The following is a 21895-nucleotide window of genomic DNA, read 5'->3' as shown; positions in this document are numbered from 1 at the left end:
CACACTACGCCAATGCATTTATGGTAGCTGTACGGTGGGCCCCCAGAATCAATTCCACTGGTGGGCCCAAGGCACCCCAGTCCGACACTGGATTGGACACCCCAAGAAGTAGATGGAGTTCATGGGGCTACGGCAAGTATGCATAGGAGAATGGAGAAAAAGTGGTAAGAAACATGGCACTGTAGGAATACCGTATACATAGAAAATTCTAAAACTTATAGGCAGAGAGTTATCAAACTGGTGTAAAGGAAAACTGGCTTAGCTGCCCACAGCAACCAATCAGATTCCACCTTTCATTTTTCAGAGCTCCCTTGAAAAATGAAAGGATCAATCTGATCGGTTGTTATGGGCAACTATGCTGCTTTTCCTTTACAGCAGTTTGATAAAACTCCTGCATAATGTTTACTGCATCTGTAAAGGGTTCAATGCATTTCTTGAAAAAGCAATAACATCCGTATTAGATTGCTTTGTCAGGAGACAGATTATAGTGGTTACATGCATCCTTCCTCTGCACGAGGTCAGACTGGTAACTATATCACACCTGCCTTGTATCTGCATTCCTCTTTATCAGCTTAGCATGAAACTAATAGCTAAAGCTGTTGGACTTGTATTTTACCTATTTTAACTTACTATGGTAACTGTATAGTGAAATGCATCAAAACTGTTTGCATTGCAAATCTTTGAATGAATAGGGGGACATAGCCGAATAGGTGGTGTACCCCTCATGGTGTAGTTGAGACATATTTCTATCCCCCCCCCCCCCCCCACCCCGCCATTGTATTTTGTTTGTATTATCTAGTTTCCAGGGAGGCTTAATTCTCTGTGGGTCAAGAATTTCATTGGTGGACTGTGTTGCTGTTCGGTATCTGGGCAAAGGTGTATTTTTAAAACATGGCAACATTGGTCTAGAAGAACTTCAGCTGGAATATTTGTACTATAAATTTTGGCACTTACCATTAGCGTAGGTTTGTCGGTGCTGATGAGCTAAAGAAGATTGCGTCCCTAAATATTTTTTTTCTTGTCTATAGCCGTGGTCTTTTTAGTGGGGGGTTAGTCACCATGACACGATAAGAGATGATATTATATTTAAAGGGGATGTCCGGGTTCAGATCTGAACCCAGACATACCCATATTTTCACCCAGGCAGCCCCCCTGATGTTAGCATGGTAGAATCTCATGCTCCGATGCCCTCCCTTGCCCTGCGCTGGATCACACCAGGCAAAGGCTTTTTTATTTACAATAACACACTGCCGGGGCGGAGGCTTCCACCCAGCAGAGTATTCGGTGAGGTCACCGTTTTACAGGCTAGGGCATCGCTAAAACCCACCCATCAGTGCCGGTGATGTCACCAGGCTCACTGCTGGGCGGAAGCCTCCACCTGGCAGCCCTAAGGAGAGCCCGGTACCTTACCGGAACTCCTGAAAATGCCTTTGCCATGCGCGATTCAGCGCAGGGCAAATGAGAGCATCAGAGCATAAAATGCTCCAATGATCTTGTCAGGGGGGTTGCCTGGGTAAAATTCTGGGTATGTCCGGGTTCAGCTCTGAAACCGGACAACCCTTTCAATATGTCTGATAGATGTATTCATTATTGGCTTTAATTATTTATTTAACAGTTGTAATAACTGGTTAACCCTTTAATAAAGTCCCGCGGCCTGGTTTATCCATATACAATTAGCATGTATTTATTGGGTTGTTACATATAGGAATGTGATCATGTCATACATTAGTGGTTAAGTGTATGGTTTTGAGTTGGCGAACATGGCTACATGTTTACGCAACTTTTTCACCAGAACAAAACCACACACCTAGAGAACAAACTTAACCAAGCAAGAACGAGATGTAGACTCATGGGATTTGGAGAAAAATATGGCCTCTAAACATAATGATTTTGATTATACTGTATGTCAAATAATGTATTGTAGTAAAAGCCACCTCTACTGGGGTCCTAAAATGATACCGCATTCACATAAATGGTTTTTAAACCATCATTCTGGACCCTAAATGTTGCTAGGCACCATGTAAATAATACAGAACATATTTATTGCTTCCTCTACGAGACATCAAAGATCTAATGCCCTCTGTCAAAATGTGGCTGCATACTAAGTGCAATTTATTTTTCCAGGCAGCCATGTTTCAGCAGGTCAACAATGATTCAATATACAAACCTGACCCCAGTCCAGTGCTGCAAAGAAAATTCCCTATAATGTTTGTTTTGACAGCCATTCTTAATAGTGTCCCATCTTCTCCTCCTGTACCCATTAGTTTAGCGGGTTACGACATTTTTATGGGACAAATACATTGGAAAATGTATCTTTAGAATTTAGAATTCCACATACATACTATCCAATATTAACATGTGACTGACATTCTAGCAGTTAAAAAACTGTTAAAAAAAAAAATTCAACAGGCTATGGCTATTCATTGTGGCATAATCGTTTGGAATTACAATTAACTGCTGATATCAGTTTGCCTCTTTAACTAAAAGAACATACAGTTCATTATCAAGCATGACGAGTGAAACCATCTTTATAACCAAAACACTTTTCCTAGTTAGTACTGGCAAATATTAACGCAACACTATGTTATAAATACATACAGTTGACCAATATATACCAGTGTTATTGCTCAAGGACAATGATAAGATAAAGTTGCCTGTGACATCAAAATCATTATTATGCATTGCAAGAAATGTAATTCATATGTGTCGCTATTTTCTGACAGCATATTAAAGAGGACCTTTCATGGGTCCAAACATCATAAACTAAGTATCAGGATATGTAGGGCATAGTACAGGGATCTAACTGCACTTACTATTTTTTCTGGGCGCCGCTCCATTCGCCTGCTGTGGCCCCGGTTGTATTCTCCCGCCTGGTATGCTAATTATAACATCCGTACAGGGATACTCCTTCTCCCTGGCTGTAGCGCTGTCCAATCGCAGCAGTGAGCGTCACAGCCAGGGAGAAAAAAAAAATCTCACCTTCTCCCTGGCTGTGACGCTCTCCGCTGCGATTGAACAGCGCTACAGCATACCAGGCGGGAGAATACAATGGGGGTCACAGCTGGCGAACGAAGCTGCACCCAGAAAAAATTGAAAGTGCAGTTAGATCTCTGCACTATGCCCTACATACCCTGATACTTAGTTTATAATGTCTGGACCCATGAAAGGTCCTCTTTAATACATATAAAATCTGAGATTCATTGTGATCACGAACAGTTGACCACAGTGAGTAGAATCAGCTTGTATGCAAGTTAAAAGAGATTATTTCATCTTCTCAACCCTTCAATGTAGCCTATTTGGCCATATGGACCCATAGAGGTCTTTTATCTATGAGCCAGAGAGGAAAGACACTCAATCAATTTTCTAGTTTTTGCTCTGGTGGACCCAGAGGGGGAGATATATCAAGACTGGCGCATCCATCCGCTAGTCTTGATCATCCTGCACTGGCGTGAGAGGAACCTAATTTATTAAGAGGCAGAAGCATCTCTGCCCTGCCGTGCGCCAGAAACTGAAGTCTATGCCAGCTACTTCAGCTAGAACTTCCACGGCTTTCTGGCAAAAGTTATAGTAAATGCGGCGGGCGGTGTTAAGTCTCGGCCACTTCTGCTAAGCCCGCCCCTTTCTCAGCACTTCAGAAAAGTGTCAAGAAGCCCAAAAATTTGCAAACTATGGCAAACATATGGTGTTCCCCATAACGTGCGACTTTTTTTAAACCACAATAGTGGCATAATTAGCTTAATAAATGTCCCTCAGTTTTTTTATTTCATTGGTAATTCATTTTAATAGTTATGCAGGAGAAATAATCAGTCAACACTAGCTTTCATCCAACATGCTGACGAGCGGGACTAGAGTGAGGCAATGGGGGACTGAAGGAGACAGAGCCCCATGGTGGGAAGCAGGTAAATATGCTTCCCCCTTCGAGTCCAGCCATGTGGCAGCAGGGGATGTGGACGAAAGGCTCCTGAAGGTGGACAACAAAGGAAACATTTTAACAGACCGTAAAAACTAATCTATGAAGACCTATCTAGAGAGCTATACAGAAATACTGAACAAAGCTAATGTTTTAATTACATCAGATAAGGCTACTTTCACATTAGGGTGTGCAGATCACATATCTTTCTCTTTTTACTTTCACATTTGTGGCACAACTCTCTGGCAGGCTGTTCCAGAAGGGAATAGCCTGCTGGAGTTCTCCTGATACGGCACTGCCAGATGTTACCCTTGACTACAATGGGGTCTGGCAGAGAACTACCCAGCAAATATACTGCATTTCAGCCGGACAAAAAACGCCCTGTGGGAGGTCTGTGCCCCAACTGCGAAAGAAGCCTAAGGCTACTTTCACACTAGCGTTGTTTAAATCCGGCGTTCAATTCCGACACCGGAACTGCCCGCCGGATCCGGAAAAACGTGTGAAAACTGATTACATTTGAATCCTGATCAGGATTTTGATCACAATGAAAAAATGCATTGGAAAAAACGGATCCGCCATTTATGGACTTTAACTTCTTTTTCACATTTTTCGGGTTTAACATGCAAAAGCCGGATCCGGTATGACTGAACACACGGCGCCGGATCCGGCGCTAATGCAAGTCAATGGGAAAAAGACCGGATCCGGCGTTCAGTCAAAGTGTTCAGGATTTTCGTCCGGAGGTAAAAATACAACATGCTACGTTTTTCTGAAAAGCCTGATCTGTCAAAAAGACTGAACTGAAGACATCCTGATGCATCCTGAACGGATTACTCTCCATTCAGAATGCCTTAGGATAAAACTGATCAGTTCTTTTCCGGATTTGAGCCCCTAGGACGGAACTCAGCGCCGGAAAAGAAAAACGCTAGTGTGAAAGTACCCCAAGCTTTTTATTCTTCACTTCCCGTTATATTACTTTTCACTACAGTTTTATTTTATTTATTTTTGTGGTGATACATTCTGGTATTGGGTCATATCCTCGTCCATGTCCCCTGCCCAAAGTCAGGTCAGGAGATTGTAGCCATAAAATCAGTAAGATGGAACCACTTCACAGAGACCAGAAACCCCCATCATAAAACCTGAAGATAGTGTGGCCTTTCACAGACCAGACCCGTTAGAGGTGTCAGGAAAAGGCTAGCATCCTCTTCAGCTGATGTCGCACAAAAAACCCCTATCTTGCCATATACATCAAAGAAATACATGGCCTAATCCATATTTGGGCCACTTGCTTCCTCCTGAGAACTCAGGCCATGTATATGCTTCCATGGTATCAAAATCAAATAGATCCCAGCGCAGTAAGGCCTCTTGCATATGAATGTTTTTTTTTTTCCCGTTTCTGTTCCGTTTTTGTGGATTCCGTTTGCGGTCCGTATGCGGAACCATTCATTTCAATGATTCCGCTAAAAAAAAAAACACTGAATGTACTCCGTATGCATTCCGTTTCAGTATTTCCGTTCAGCTAAAAGATAGAACTTGTCCTATTAGTGCCCGCAAATAACGATCGGTGGCTCTATTCAAGTCATCCGTATGTCATCCATTTTTTGCGGATCCATGCCCACTTTGCCCATGTGTATACTGTTAAAACACATTACTGTACATTACATTCATGATTAAAAATGTTATGTTTCTGTTTGCGATCTGCAAACAATGAATCGCATACCGAAACCATACGGAGATTTTATGCGGAACGGAAACAAAAAAAACTGAACAACGGACCTGTAAAAAACGGACCGCTAAATACTGAAAAAGCCATACGGTCGTGTGCAAGAGGCCTAACAGGGAGTAATTCTATAACTCCGCCATGTTTGGTAAGCAAGTGTGCGGGACATTACAACGGAGTGGATGGAGGTAATATGAAGTTGCTTGGATAAAGGCCCGAAAAGATATTTTAAATCTATATTTTAAAGAATATACAAACCACACATACTTGATCAAACGATTCACGATGCAGTGTTCAACATGAATGTATGTAACTAATGTCTTATCACAATGATTCTAGATAAAATAATCCTGACCCATACCTCTCAGTAGATCTTGATATGTGTAGACTAACTGCATTATGACCCTCATTTAAGACCTTATGCGTTAAGCTTTCTATTACTGAGAGACGAGAAGAAACAAAATACAATTATTCATATGGCGCAGGGCCAAGGGGACTGGAGTTCTGCAGTCAAGGAAGTTCTTGCTTTGGACTTTTTTAAAAATCGGTAATTGTTCATAGAGCTTGCCAAAGTAGAGCATCATGCGAATTGATTGCTAGCTGGTTATCCTAATTACCTAGGCAGCTTGATGCATATTCCAGATGCAAATGCAAATAAAAGAAAGCATTGGCAGAAACATACAGGAATGTTCAGATTCAGAGCTGCTTAGCAATTACTTTTCCTGAAGAAAAAGCAGGAACAGATCTCAGAGACCGGTCATTTATAGGTCATTAATATTATTTATTAGTATGTAATAACCAAATGTAGTGGTATTTTAGGCATCTGTAGCCTCGTTCTGATCAACACGATCAATAGAAATAATTAGTGTTGCTTTGTGCATGTGCTGCGTGTCAGGCCTAGTCTTTGATATTGATGATGTTGACTTCCTGACATGCGTTCTGCTCTATTAGGAACACCGATTTTTTTGTGACACTATTTGCAGTTTACAACACATGCAAGTGAATGGCGTATAATTACTATAAATAGTGGATTCGTTACATTATCAGTCAGGGTCAGACTGGGAACTTACAGACTGGGAAAAGTGGTCTGAAATTGACAGAAGGCGGGGCCACAGAAGTAGGCGGGGCCAGCAATACCATAGTGTAGGACAAAATACCACCCCAGCAGAACCAAATACCACAGTGCAGCAAAAGATACTGCTGTAGCAGAACTAGATACCACAGTGCAGCACTAAATACAGTCTCTGGGAAACCAAATATCACAACGTAGTACATAATACTGCCACCCGCCCCACAGTATGAATCTGTATCATTGTCCTGAGGATGGCAATATAGGTGAATTCAGGAGGGCATAAGTTCCTGATGCTCCTACATTCATTAATGCTGAGAGCATTAGGAGGAGGGATTAAGTGGCCCCCTGGGAAATTTCCCTGTAGAGTCTATGGCCAATCCGCCCATGGTATCAGTTACCCCTGAGGAAGCTGTTAGGCGGTGTTTTCCCCACAGAATTCCTATTGTGAGAATTCTCTTTATTTTGTTGACTCTATACATTTTTTTCTTGTATGTCACATTCATTATTGTTGGCATCGGCACTTTTTTGTATGGTATTGAAGCGGTTCTCTTTATTATAACAATATAGCCTTATTAAGGGTGTATGCTGTTTTTTTTTTAGGTATTTTTGCTCCATATAATTTTGGAACCTCTTACATGGATGTATTTTATTGTTCTGAATTGTCTAAAGTTAGTATTTTAGAGTTTTTTTTACATCTATTAAACTTATTTGGACTTTGTATATCTTGGTGGGCTCCAATTTCATGTGTCCTTCTTTTTGTGTTGACTATTGTGTTTATTACTTGGTATGCACCCTGTTTGTGTTATTTATTTGTGGTGCCCGCTTTCATTCTTTGAATCATGTTTTCCCAATAGGGAGAGGAAAGAAACCCACTGCCAGACACTTCTGGTGAGGGCTTATCTTCAAAGAACAAAAGGATCAAGCAAACTGATATCAAACTAACCGATCCTAATCTCCACTGCATCTGCCATTGCGGATGTTGCAATGTCCCAATGAAATTGGTGAGTTTGGTCAAACATCTAATGTGCATGGCCTCCCCTCCACTCCTGAGTGATGGCTGCAGCTCACATCCAGGAGACTGCTAGTGCTGTTATTCAAGAGCAGAGGGAAGGCCTTGCAGAAGGTTTAGTGCAGAGAGCCCATGACACAAGGTCATACAACTTTTATGAATATCGATGAGAGGTCGAATCTGCTCACATACTCCTTTCAAAGTGAAAACCTCAGAAAGAATGGGAGAACTGGGACAAAATGAGAAATCTCCATCCATTTGCTGAGTTTTTCCATTTTGTTTAAGGAGAAAGATGAAAAGTGCTAGGTATTACATTTTTCAAATACATACAGAGCTCCACTTTAAAGAGAACCTGAAAACATAAAATGCAATGCAATCTGCAGGCAGCATGTTAAAAGATTCAGTAAAACATGTAATTTATATATGTATATCTCTGCTATTTCTGATTTTATTGTCCACAAGGGAGGAGTTATCAGTGACTGACAGCTATGTACTGTATACACACTGTATTATCTTCACTGTTTACCTGCTCACTGTTGAAATTACAGCGGATATGCAGTGTAATTACAGTTGTTCCTTGAATGGGACGGAGAAACTGTAATTACACTGCATGGCCCCTGCAATGTCAAAGGCGAGCAGGTAAACAGTGAAGGGAGTACAGCCTCGTATGAGTGCTGCAGTCTCTGCAAACTGCTTAGCGGTGGGGGTACTGGGAGTTGGACCCCTGCTGAATTCATATTGATGTCTTATTCTAAGGATAGGTCATCAATATGTGAAACCGGACAACCCCTTTAAAGGGGTTGCCCAAGTTATATTTATTGATGACCTATCCTCAGGATAGGTCATCAATATCAGATCGGTGGGGGTCCGACACCTGGCACCCCCGCCAATCAGCTGTTTGAAGAGGAGGCACGCGCCGTGCCAGCGCTGCCTCCTCTTCGCTGTTTACCTTCTCGCCGTTGTATCTGCAGCAGTAAGCAGGTGTAATTACACCCGCTCACCACAGCAGATGGAACGGCGAGAAGGTAAACAGTGAAGAGGAGGCAGCGCTGGCACGGCGCGTGCCTCCTCTTCAAACAGCTGATCAGCGGGGGTGCCGGGTGTCGGACCCCCAATGATCTGATATTGATGACCTATCCTGAGGATAGGTCATCAATTAATATAACTTGGACACCCCCTTTAATGCTGGTCTGAGAGTGGAGTTTCTTAGCCTCATATGTCTGAAACTAGTTCTAATAGTTCAAGAATTTTTTTAAATAAATTTTTAAAGCACTTATGAAATAAAATGCAAATGATAGGTACATTATAAGACGCCATATCTCACTGGAGCTGAAGCCTAGAATAATATTAAAATGATTTAATAACTTGATAGTCCAGGCTTTCTCCAGCATAAATGCTGTTACCATCGCAGGGCATCGCCTGATTAAAGGAGATGATTTGACAGAAAGGCTCATACCGCCAGCGAGTCTGTCTTTGCTTCATATGTCCTTTCTCAGCGATCATCAAACAAGCCATCTACTTCAAAATACAGCAGACAGAATTACAGCGTGTTCTTGTTTTATTCATGAATTCATTTTGATACAAGATGCAAACAAGCATTATGTGCAACGCCTTGGGATGGAGCAGACATAAATGCAGATTTGTTCAGCTTTAGTCTTGTGAAACTTTTTTTTTGCTACAAATTAATGTTAATTATTCCTAAGTACAGGCTTGTCAGCTTGTTTTTTTCCGAGCATCGCAAATATAATTTATTGGGAACATAACATAGGATAAGATACCTGTGTTATAGACGCTTCACACAAGTATGAAAGAAAATGACAAAATTCCCATGATGCCTAAATATTGAGGCAATCATTCAGAAACTGATCATTTGCATTTAGAGTTCACTATTATACACTGTAAGCAGATGTTTGGGGGATCAGGATTCATTCACATTTGCATTATTTCTGCTGTTCTGCTCCTATGATGGATGAAAATAACAGTAGTACCAGATTCGACGACCATTATAAGTTGAAACTATTGTAACTTGTGACCATAACTCCATGAAATACCGGTAATTGGTTCAAAATCCTCCAAAATGTCATCCCGAGACAGGAGAATATGACGATATAAGAAAGATAAGGAGATAACTTAAACAGGTAAAGCAAGTCCTCACATGTAACAGTCACGGAATAGCTACTGGGAGCTGTAAACCACTAGCTATAATGAGGACAGAAGCTTCTATAGGGCCCTGTACACTATACAGTGTACCATCATGGTGTACATAGGATCAACTTATATTGATATACCTGTAGGTAAAGAACAGCACAGAACATTTAGTACCGCATTTCTATATCGGCACATCAAAACGTAAAGAAAGATAATAAATACATTGTGTATGAATTCTTTGCCCTATCTATATGAATATAACCCAGATGGCAGTCGCAGTTGCTTACATGCTTCACAACGTTAAAGGGCTAATTCCATCTGAGGCATTGATGGCATATAAAGTTAGGATATGCCATCAGCGCCACTTCTGGGACCTGCTCTTTTCTCCCGAACTGGGCCCCCACAGTGAACAGTGCATCCGTGGCCACCCTCTGTTCACCGCTATGAGAGTTGCGAAAATAGCTGAGCACTGGCTCAGCTATACCCAGCAGTCCCATAGTGGTGAATGGAGCAGTGGCTGTGCTTGCACTGTGCACTCTCCACTCATTTCTACAGGACTTCCAAAAATAGCCAAGCGTGTTCCCTCGCTAGCGATACGCCATCATTGTCTCAGATGGCCAAATCTCTTTAAAATACTGGAGCTGCATAACTGCAAAATCCCTCTTCATTGAGTCTAACAGAATAATGTGAACAGAAACCATATAGGATACTTACTTTACCAATTTCACTCTGCAGTTTGTACTGGTTCAACTGTACGCAATCCTAGAGAAAGAAAAAAGGTTAAATCATTAATACCACAATGTCAAATTATGCTTAACCAATTAAGCAAACTCACTATAGAGAGATAATGTAAACGCAGAAGTCTCCTCCACTGACTGTTGTTAAGACTCGGTTATGATGAAAATTGAAGAATGATGATGGCGGCAATCCTTGGTTCTTTTCCAGAGATGAAGCTTTATTCCGATTATCAGACCCAGATACAGCAGGGTTTATAGCTCTTAAGATGAATGAACCTACTTATACCCAGAATAAGGTTACCTCAGTTCATCAACCTAACCTTCCCTCAGCCTTCCATCTTAGACCATTTTATAATATATATAAAAATATATATTATACCAATACTGACGAGCAGGCAATTGTCGGAATTGTCCTTCCCATCAATCGGCTGCTGAATCTATTAGTGTAAAGGGGTCTTAACATGAGACACTCCACCACACACCATGGCACGTTTCTCATATGAAATGCATCGGAAACATGCAGTGTGCTTCAGGAAACTGACACAAGTGCTTTACATGGGACATAAAGTAACTGTTTGAGAACAGATGCATCAGAAGTCAGACAACTTACTACCTTAGGCTACTTTCACACTAGCGTTTTGGCTTACCGTTTGCGAGATCCGTTCAGGGCACTCAAAAGCGGTCCAAAACGGATCAGTTTTGCTCTAATGCATTCTGAATGGATAAAAATCAGCTCGGAATGCATCAATTTGCCTCCGACCAGTCACCATTCCGCTCTGGAGGCGGAAAACAATGCTGTCCGCCTGACGAAGCGAAGCCAAACAATGTAAGTCAATGGGGACGGATCCGTTTTCTCTGACACAATCTCTAACAATAGAAAGCAGATCCAGCCCCCATTGACTGTTATGTGTTCAAGACGGATCCATCATGGCTATAGAAGACATAATACAACAGGATCCATTCATGAGGGATGCATGCGGTTGTATTATCTTAACATAAGCGTTTTTGCAGATCTATGACGGATCCGCAAAAAATGCTAGTGTGAAAGTAGCCTTACAAAGAATAACCCTCTCTCTGGAGGTTTAATTGCACAGTAATTCTACATTTCTCCTGTGTTGCTTCTGCTGGGAAATGAAACACTTAAGGTGGTCATACACAGTAGTCTAAAGTTGATCAAAATGGAAGATTTCAACCAAAACAAAGGTTCGTTGGTTGAAGTTTAACAAAGAATGATCTTTTTAGCCGACTGATGACAGACTATTATCGTCTGAAAAGTAGTCAACCAGGTTTATTATTTTCATCAGAAAGTTTCGGTCAAAGAAAGATCGTTCGTGAACTAAAGGCGGTTTACATGTCCTGATGTAACAGCCGATTCCCAACAATCAGCTGCTCGTTCAATAAAAAAAGAGACCATTCATCAGGGGATTTGGCTGCACATTTAGATGGACAGATTGTCGGGAACAAGTGTTCGCAGGAACGTTTGTTCCAGATAATCTACCCAAATATCAGGCAGTGTAAATCCATCTTAGGTATAAGGAAAAAAAAAAAAATCAGACACTTATTCCCTATCCTGTGGATAAGTAGTCTTCATGGGACAACCCCTTTAAACCATTACAAAAATAAGATTTTTATTTCACCCAAAAAAGGTGTAAAAGTTTTGTTAACATTTTACAGATCCACAACTGACTGTAAATAAAAATAAATTAACCATCTAAAATGTCAGTGTGAAATCTGGCACCGCATGTTTTCTACCAGTCTTTCAGAGCCTGGATCGCAGCATGTTTTTTGTGCAATATAAACATTCATCCAGATGATCATCTACTAATTGTGTTCTATACTTAGAAAATGAAATATTTCAAAACCCTAATAGCTGCTGAGCTTGGTGCTGGTTCCAGTTATGCCATATACAGCTTATATACACTACGGTCCATTATGTCTAGTGTCAGCTCATCTGACAGCACCAAATGACAATAATATTGTGCCATGCCAAGACTGACCATCTTGCCAAATGTGCCACAAAGGCTCAGTGATCAAGCTTGGTTAATGAATCTGTCATTCTGTATGTGCAGTTAATATCACTGCTATTATGCAGCAGTATATACCAGCAAGAAATCTTTTGATGGGAAATTACATAGGTGTCTCCCAAAAGATAATAAGACGATGTACAAGAGGCATTATTGTGGGAAAAAAAACATTTCTCAGCTTTTATTATCACTGTGGAAAATCTCAGAGGACGTGGTCGGAAGCCAAAAGTGACACCTGTGCTGGCCAGGAGGATAGTTAGAGAGGGGAAAAAGAATCCAAGGATCACCACCAAGGCTATCCTGGTGAATCTGGGCTCTGCTGGTGGCAAGGTCTCAAGGCAGACAATCCAACGGACACTGCACACTGCTGGGTTCCACGGATGCAGACCAGGCACACAAAAGCTCACTTGGCCTTTGCAAAAGCTCATCTGGACAAAGAAGAAGACTCTGGTCTTCTGTGTTATGGTCAGATGAAACTAAAATTGAATTGTTTGGTCAAAATGATGTTTCCTTCATTTGGCGTAAAAAAGGAGAAGCCTTCAACCCAAAGAACACCATCCCCACTGTCAAACATGGTGGTGGGAACCTAATGCTTTGGGGGTGTTTTTCAGCCAATGGACCAGGGAACCTAATCACAGCAAACAGCACCATGAAAAAAGAGCAATACATGGGGATTCTCAACGGCAACATCAGGCAGTCTGCAGAGAAACTTGGCCTTGGGCACCAGTGGACATTTCAGCATGACAATGAGTATGACCCAAAACACACAGCAAAAGTGGTGAAGAAATGGTTAGCAGACAACAACATTAACGTTTTGGAGTCCAGACTTGAATCCAATTGAGAATCTGTGGAGGGAGCTAAAGATCAGGGTGATGGCAAGAAGACACTCCAACCTGAAAGATTTGGAGCTCATTGCTAAAGATGAATGGGCAAAAATACCTGTGGAGACATGCAAAAAGCTGGTCTGCAATTATAGGAAGTGTTTGATTGCTGTAATAGCCAATAAAGGCTTTTCTATTGATTATTGAGAAGGGTATGAATAATTTAGGACTGGACACTTTTTTCTCAAATGTAAATAAAAGCTGAGAAATGTTTTTTTTTTTTCAACAATAATGCCTCTTGTACATCGTCTTATTATCTTTTGGGAGACACCTATGTCATTTCCCGTCACAAAATTACTTGCTGGCTGAATAAAAGTAACTAAGTCAAAATTTGCCTGGGGTATTGGGCAGCACTGTATGTATGTATGTATATATATATATATATATATATATATATATATATATATATATATATATATATATATATAGGGATCGCTCTCTCAAGCAGGGCGACAGATTCATTCGCCGACAACAGGATTAAAGTCCAAACGATACTTTATTTTATGGCACTTCGGCAATTACAGGTGAACCCAGTTATAACTAACTGGGTAAGGTGAGGTTCCAGCATCACCAAAACATAAATCAAACAAAAACTCCTGCCTGTCTGGGCTCTAGCTAGTACACATTTGGGGAATCAGGCTTCACTAGCCAGCTAGACAGCCAGCTTCCTAGGTTTTTTCCAGGCATAACTCCTTTCCAGACTGACAGCCTGGGATGTGCTTTTATTTCCCCCTAACAATCGCAGCTGGACTACACCTGGGGATCCCTCAGGCTAAGGGAAAAAATGCACTGGAATGGGGGTGGACTGGGGAGGCCCCACTACCAGACCTACCTTCCCAGTCAAAATAAAATCCAGCCCTTGAACTTTGACAAAAATAACTCCAGCAACTACATTTGCTGAAGCCAGCACCATCTTCCTGGATTTTACTTACCTCACCCAGTTGAGGAACCCGGGTGGGATATAAACCCCTTCCAGGACTTTACCGTACACTTTACCACAATATATAAATATACACACTACTCACAAAAGGTTAGGGATATTTGGCTTTCGGGTGAAATTTATGGAAAACTTAAAAAGTTAATGCTACAGTGATATTATATCATGAAAGTAGGGCATTTGAGTAGAAGCATGCATTGGTGATTTCCTCATCTCAAACAAGTTATTGAAACAAAAGCCAACAACAGTGGTGGTTATACCCCACAAAAAATTTCAATGTCTCAAATTGCTGAGGCATAGCATCCCACTCTTCTTGAAGGGCGGCCCTCAGGTCATTGAGGTTCTTAGGAACAGAGTTACGAGTCTATGGCGACCTAGCTGATCCCATTCGTTTTCCATGGAATTCAGGTCTGGAGAAAGTGCAGGCCACCCCATTTGAGGTACCCCAACCTCCAGCAGCCGTTCCCTAATGATGCGACCTCAATTAGCTGGTACATTGTCGCCCATGAAGATGAAATTAGGCAAGTGTTGTTTATGCAGAGGCACAATGACTGGATTAATGATGTTATTCAAGTAGTATGATATTGTCACTGTGCCATTCACAAAGTGTAATGCAGTCCTGTATTGACTAGACACACCTGCCCACACTGCAACACCACCACCAAAGGTTCGTCTGGTTACAACAGTTAGTGCTCTCCTTGACGTCTCCAACATCATTTCTGCTCAGCGTGAATCGACTTTCATCAGTGAACAGCACTGAGGCCCACTGGTCCCTCGTCCAGCGTAGGTGCTCCTTGGCCCATGCAAGATGATGATGCCTGTGCCTGGTGGTGTGGTCAGGTACCGTTGCAGGTCGTCTAGCACGCAGACATGACATGACACTTGGGTACATCCCGCCTCCCTTAAATGTGCCTCGAGTTGTGTGGCATTCATCATCCGGTTCCACAGGGTATTGTTCACAATGAAGCGGTCATTAGTGTGGGATGTGGCCAAAGGACGTCCATTTCTATGTCGTTCTGTGACTCTTCCCGTCTCTATGTATCTCTGTTGCAACCTGCTGTGACACTCTAAGCTCAGCGGCCACTTCCATCTGAGAACATCCTGTGTGAAGCCTCGCAATGGTGAAGTACTGTTGTTCAATTGTTAGGTGTCGTCTTGGTCTCATGATGTCAAAATGTGAGCAGCATGATGAGGAGGACTGAACTAATTGAACCAGGAAATTTATTGGGCGATTAATGGATCAAACACCTGTTGTGAATGTTGCCGTTATGCTCCTTGTTAGGGAACAGCAAGTTGTGCAAAAAGTACTGAAACTCTGAACAGTAGGACATGTGCATTCAAAAGTTTAGAGAAGGTCAGATTAAGTTCACCTGAAAAGGTTAGAGTCCATTTTAGGTTCATCCTGAAATTTCACCCACAAACCAAATATCCTAACTTTTTGTGAGTAGTGTATATATATGCCCTCTACTATGCTTTGAATAGATATTAAAGGGAACCTATAACCCGAAATGTAGTTTAATCTGCAGGCAGCAAGTTACAGTTGCAAGAAAAAGTATGTGAACCCTTTGGAATGATATGAGTTTCTGCACAAATTGGTCATAAAATGTGATCTGATCTTCATCCAAGTCACAACAATAGACAATCACAGTCTTCTTAAACTAATAACACACAAAGAATTAAATGTTACCATGTTTATTGAACACACCATGTAAACATTCACAGTGCAGGTGGAAAAAGTATGTGAACCCTTGTATTTAATAACTGGTTGAACCTCCTTTGGCAGCAACAACTTCAACCAAACGTTTCCTGTAGTTGCAGATCAGACGTGCACAACAGTCAGGAGTAATTCTTGACCATTCCTCTTTACAGAACGGTTTCAGTTCAGCAATATTCTTGGGATGTCTGGTGTGAATCACTTTCTTGAGGTCATGCCACAGCATCTCAATCAGGACTCTGACTGGGCCACTCCAGAAGGCGTATTTTCTTCTGTTTAAGCCATTTTGTTGTTGATTTACTTCTATGCTTTGGGTCGTTGTCCTGTTGCAACACCCATCTTCTGTTGAGCTTCAGCTGGTGGTCAGATGGCCTTAAGTTCTCCTGCAAAATGTCTTGATGAACATGGGAATTCATTTTTCCTTCGATGATAGCAATCAGTCCAGGCCCTGACGCAGCAAAGCAGCCCCAAACCATGATGCCCCCACCACCATACTTCACAGTTGGGATGAGGTTTTGATGTTGGTGTGCTGTGCCTCTTTTTCTCCACATATAGTGTTGTGTGTTTCTTCCAAACAACTCAATTTTGGTTTCATCTGTCCACAGAATATTTTGCCAGTACTGCTGTGGAACATCCAGGTGCTCTTGTGCAAATTGTAAATGTGCAGCAATGTTTTTTTTGGACAGCAGTGGCTTCCTCTGTGGTATCCTCCCATGAAATCCATTCTTGTTTAGTGTTTTACGTATCATAGATTCGCTAACAGGGATGTTAGCATATGCCAGAGACTTTTGCAAGTCTTTAGCTGACCCTCTAGGATTCTTCTTCACCTCATTGAGCAGTCTGCGCTGTGCTCTTGCAGTCATCTTTACAGGATGGCCACTCCTAGGGAGAGTAGCAGCAGTGCTGAACTTTCTCCATTTATAGACAATTTGTCTTACCGTGGCCTGATGAACAGCAAGGCTTTTGGAGATACTTTTATAACCCTTTCCAGCTTTATGCAAGTCAACAATTCTTAATCGTAGGTCTTCTGAGAGCTCTTTTGTGCGAGGCATCATTCACCAGGCAATGCTTCTTGTGAAAAGCAAACCCAGAACTGGTGTGTTTTTTTATAGGGCAGGGCAGCTGTAACCAACACTTCCAATCTCATCTCATTGATTGGACTCCAGTTGGCTAAAACCGCACTCCAATTAGCTCTTGGAGATGTCATTAGTCTAGGGGTTCACATACTTTTTCCACCTGCACTGTGAATGTTAACATGGTGTGTTCAATAAAAACATGGTAACATTTAATTCTTTGTGTGTTATTAGTTTAAGCAGACTGTGATTGTCTATTGTTGTGACTTAGATGAAGATCAGATCACATTTTATGACCAATTTGTGCAGAAATCCATATCATTCCAAAGGGTTCACATACTTTTTCTTGCAACTGTATATAGCAGGGGGAACTGAGCAGATTGATATTTAGTTTAGTGATCTATCAAAACTTGCAATTTATTCTTTTAAACCTCTGCTTCTTTTATGCCTTGGAGTCATGTGGGCGGTGCACTCAATGATTGACAGCTAACTCTGCATGACTGAGCACACAGGGAAGACTGCCAATCACTGAGTAGGACCACTTAAAGTTAAAGTTTTATTGAATCTTTTCCCATAAAACTATATATCAGTCTGCTCTGCTCCTCCTGTTCTATAACATGATGCCTTCAGATTGCTCTGCATTTTAAAAAACGGGACAATAACATTTTCATGCTGCTTTGAAAACAACTAGTACTGGTGTGGATGCAGAGGCCTCATTCACCTTGCGGTGTCCTTTGATGTCCGTGAAAAATCCATCCGTGTTTTGTTTGTGAAGAATACATGTTTGGTCCGTGTGTTGGTTTTTGGTCCTCCATGTGTCATTTTCACGGACCCATATACTGTAATGGGTGTGTATGGTCTGCATTACAGACCAAAGTAGTCTATGTCTATGTGGTTTTGTTTTGGTAATGTGTTTGATCAAACACATTAAAATCAATGGGTTCGTCTGCTATCCCGTCAAAATGTGGATAACCCACGTCCTTGAGAAAATGGAAAAGTGAATAAGGCCTTACTGAGCATTTTCTCATTAAGATAAGAAAATACTCATGCTACATACACACATCAAAAATTCAGGCGATACAGTCAGTTATACAAATGTTCACCTACAAAAGTTGTTACACTGCATACAAAATCAACATTTTATTAGAAATCAATGTTGGACAATATCCTAATTTTGTATAAAACTAATAAAGCGCCCAGTCCACATGAATAGATTTTGCTGAAAGTCCTTGTAATTAAATTATTAAGAAGTCACAAGAAGGTCCAGTTTACCGTAAAAGTGCTGTAAGATTCAGAGTACAGTAGCTTACTCTTTGCCCAATTTTGATTTTCATTCACATAATGCGACATATATATCAAATTCACTGCCCCTGGAAAGTTTCTTGATTTGTGCCAGAATGTATGGCATACGAATGCTGCACCAAATACATGAAGAGTACGTGCCAAAATTTTGTCCCTCATGCTAGACACAAAGTGTTTTTTTTAGAACACTTTTGCACAAAATTTTTGTCTACACCTATTTGTGCCTTGTTTTTGTTTTGTGGCCTAGTCTTAGGCCTCTTTCACACAAACAATACAGATTGTGTCAGCATGCGTTCAGTAAAACTTGCACCATTTCTCAAGCAAGTTCAGATAGTTTTGTTTGCGATTACGTTCAGTGTTTCAGCTTTTTTTCCGCGTTTTTCACGCGCGTGAAAAAAACCTGAAGATTAACAAACAACATCTCCTATCAACCATCACTGAAAAACACATTGCATCCGGATGCAATTCGTTTTTCACTGAAGCCCCATTCACTTCTATGGGGCTAGCACTGTGTGAAAAACACAGAATAAAGAATATGCTGAGATTTTTCCTGAATGCAGAAATGATGCGTGAAAAATAACGCTCATGTACAGAGACCCACTGAAATGAAGGAGTCAGGATTTAGTGCAGGTGCTATGTGTTCACTTACTTCACAAGCAGAAAACTTGCTTGTGTGAAAAGGACATGTTTTGGACAAAAATTTTATTAGTTCCAAGTTTGCATAAAACATGGTGTAACATTCTGAAAGTATAACGCCCTGTAGTGCATTGTGTCACAAATAGGGATTTTTGTAGCACATTGTGTCGCATCTTACCTTTACCATTTTCTTAAAATAAAAAAACACAGATTTAGGGCTCATGCACACTAATGTATTTTCTTTCCATGTCCATTCCGTTTTGTTTTTTTTGCGGAACCATTCATTTCAATAGGTCCGCAAAAAAAGGAAGTTACTCAGAGTGTATTTCATTTCCGTATGTCCTTATGTCCGTTCCACAAAAAAATAGAACATGTCCTATTATTGTCACACATTTAACAATCCACAACTACATTTTGCAGCAAACTAAAAATGGTGTAGGCAAAATGTTCTTGCACAGAATAAACCAATCTTAACATAACTGCCCCAATGTCTTTTCTCCATTTAGGGCATGTTCACATCTTTGTTAGAGGCTCCACTCGGAGCCTCCGTCACAGAGTTCGTCAAAAATAGCAGAGAGAAAAATCCTAGGATTTTTTTCTCCCCTCAAATAACGTCCTCATAAACGGAAACCTAATGGATCCCATTATAATCAATGGGGTCTGTTAGGCTCCGTGTGCTGAATCCAGCATTTCTGTTATTTTCGTTCTTCTGCTCCTATAATGGAGAAGAAGAACGGAACATAATAGCGCTGATGTGAAAGTGCCCTTACATTCATTCATTGAAATACTGAGGTTATTGTTTGCTGTACAAAAAAAAGTGATTGGATAGAAGAATGTTTTTCTCTTAACACGTAAAAATTATATTATATTAAATAGTAATGTATCAAAAACTACTAAAAAATTAAAACAAAAATGATACCTGCGTTGGCTAACCACAAAATCTGAAAGCTCTCAGGGTATAAAGGGAACTTTATCATGCAGGTCTATATACAAACTCATCCATTTATAAACCTACTTAATTGGTTTTGCAATAATGGGATAAGCTTTTACAACACCTTTTTCTTTTCCTTTTGATCTCAAAAAGTATCTAATGTAACACATACATCAAAAAGAACACTGTATAATCATCCTCCAACTATAGTCTCCTTTATGTTAAAGTAGATAAAGGCAGAAATAAAGTACAACAACTTAAATGGAACCGGCCCTCACTCAGGACAGCGTGGTATAGTACAAACCCAATGATTTCAGTGTCTGTCACTTCTAGTCAAGTAATCAACTGCCCTCAGTGAGGGCAGCAGAGTAGAGGTGACAGGTTCCCTTTAAAAGGGCGCTACGGATAACCGCAGGCTTTCATGACAAAATAGAAGAACAACTTACGTCAGAATCAGAGATAGAGACTCTGTTGGATTCAATTGTTGGCCGTCGAACTATTCGTGGTGATATGTGTGATGTGGGACCAGTTGCATATGGGCCGTAGCCCTGATTCTGGGAGGCCAGGCAACCAGCTGTAGGTCTTTCCTGGAGGGAGAATTTTCTGTTTGAAAGTGTAGGCCGAGAAGTGGATCTTTGGAAACTGTTCAAGTCTCTCTGATCTTGAGAAGAGAGAAACACATCCTCACTAGTTCCCGAGCTCATACCGTTATTAGTCATGCTGTTCATATCGTCAGAAAACAGCACATCTGGCCCTTCAGCTTGTTCATCCACTTCTATAGCAGCAACTCTCTCAGCAAGCTCAGACTGAGTGTCTTTACTTGGGCCAGAATCACACTCCATTGTGTGGGAAAATTCCACCACAGTCTCTAGGGTGCAATGTACAAGTCCCAATTCAGCTACAACAGATCTTCTTAATTAAGGCCTTGTGTCCACACAGTCCCTGCAAGAAAACATAAATGTCACTAAATGGCAGTACAGAAAATGATAAGCTGCCACTATGATCACAATTTGTACCAATGTATCATTAAGGGAATTTCCTACTAAAACATAAAAATATATGAAATATTTAAACAAATATTTAAAAATAAATAGCCACCATATTGTTATTCTCCACAAAAAGGTACAATGTTCTTGAACGTGAGTGGGCCACCCCTCAACCTCTGGACCTCATTGCAAGAGCTATGGTTATAGTTAAAGTAATGCTTTTACCTGTCAACACATTAAAAAAGTGCCTTTATTCCAAGTGTCATTTTGTGTTTAGAGGACCAATTTTTACTTTTCTACACCCAAACATTAATAGAAATATTGAAAGGTTTGAGTTTTCACATTGGCCACTGAGTACTCATAATTAGCTGACATTTCGTGTAATTTTTCAGCATGAGCTGTGTTCGATTGCGGTAGAGTCAGCAGTTATATTATTATTAGAGGCAAATTACTGTAAGGGTGCAGCCATATGGGTCATTTTTTCATAGAGTAATTTGTGGGGATTTTGCTGTAGATTTGCCATTAATTTCACCCTATGCCTCCATGGTGGAATTCTGCAGTATAAATTATAAGGGTTTTCCAAGATTTTTTTTTTACTTATGACTTATCCATAACATAGGTCATCAGTAAAAAAAGAAATAAGAAAACTCCTTTAATATACTGTAGATGTAAAACCCCAATAAAGGTCTACTTCCATTGCGGATGAGATTTAGTTAACTTTCATCCACTTTGCTGCCACTGTAAATTGCTGCGGAGAAGAGATAATTTGTTCGATAGAGGTGTAGAGATCACACCAATGGGGGTCAAGTGGTCCTCCT

At 40.8% G+C, this 21895-nt stretch overlaps 1 protein-coding gene across 2 annotated transcripts in view; it reads right to left on the bottom strand.

The window, feature by feature from the left end:
* Positions 1–21895, bottom strand: part of CAMKK1 (calcium/calmodulin dependent protein kinase kinase 1) — a 271268-nt gene that overhangs the window by 139478 nt on the left and 109895 nt on the right. For both annotated transcript variants that reach the window (XM_040424856.1, XM_040424857.1), the window contains exons 2-3: positions 20538–21033; positions 10571–10618 (exon numbers count right to left, since the gene is read on the bottom strand). In XM_040424856.1, coding sequence (XP_040280790.1) covers positions 10571–10618; positions 20538–20933 — 444 coding nt within the window. In that variant the 5' untranslated portion in view covers positions 20934–21033. The remainder of the gene's footprint in view (positions 1–10570; positions 10619–20537; positions 21034–21895) is intronic.

Source organism: Bufo bufo, chromosome 3 (assembly GCF_905171765.1).
Source record: "Bufo bufo chromosome 3, aBufBuf1.1, whole genome shotgun sequence".
In the NCBI taxonomy this organism is placed as follows: domain Eukaryota; kingdom Metazoa; phylum Chordata; class Amphibia; order Anura; family Bufonidae; genus Bufo; species Bufo bufo.
The sequence above is the reverse complement of the archived record's forward strand: the minus strand, read 5'-3'. Positions and strand labels throughout refer to the sequence as shown.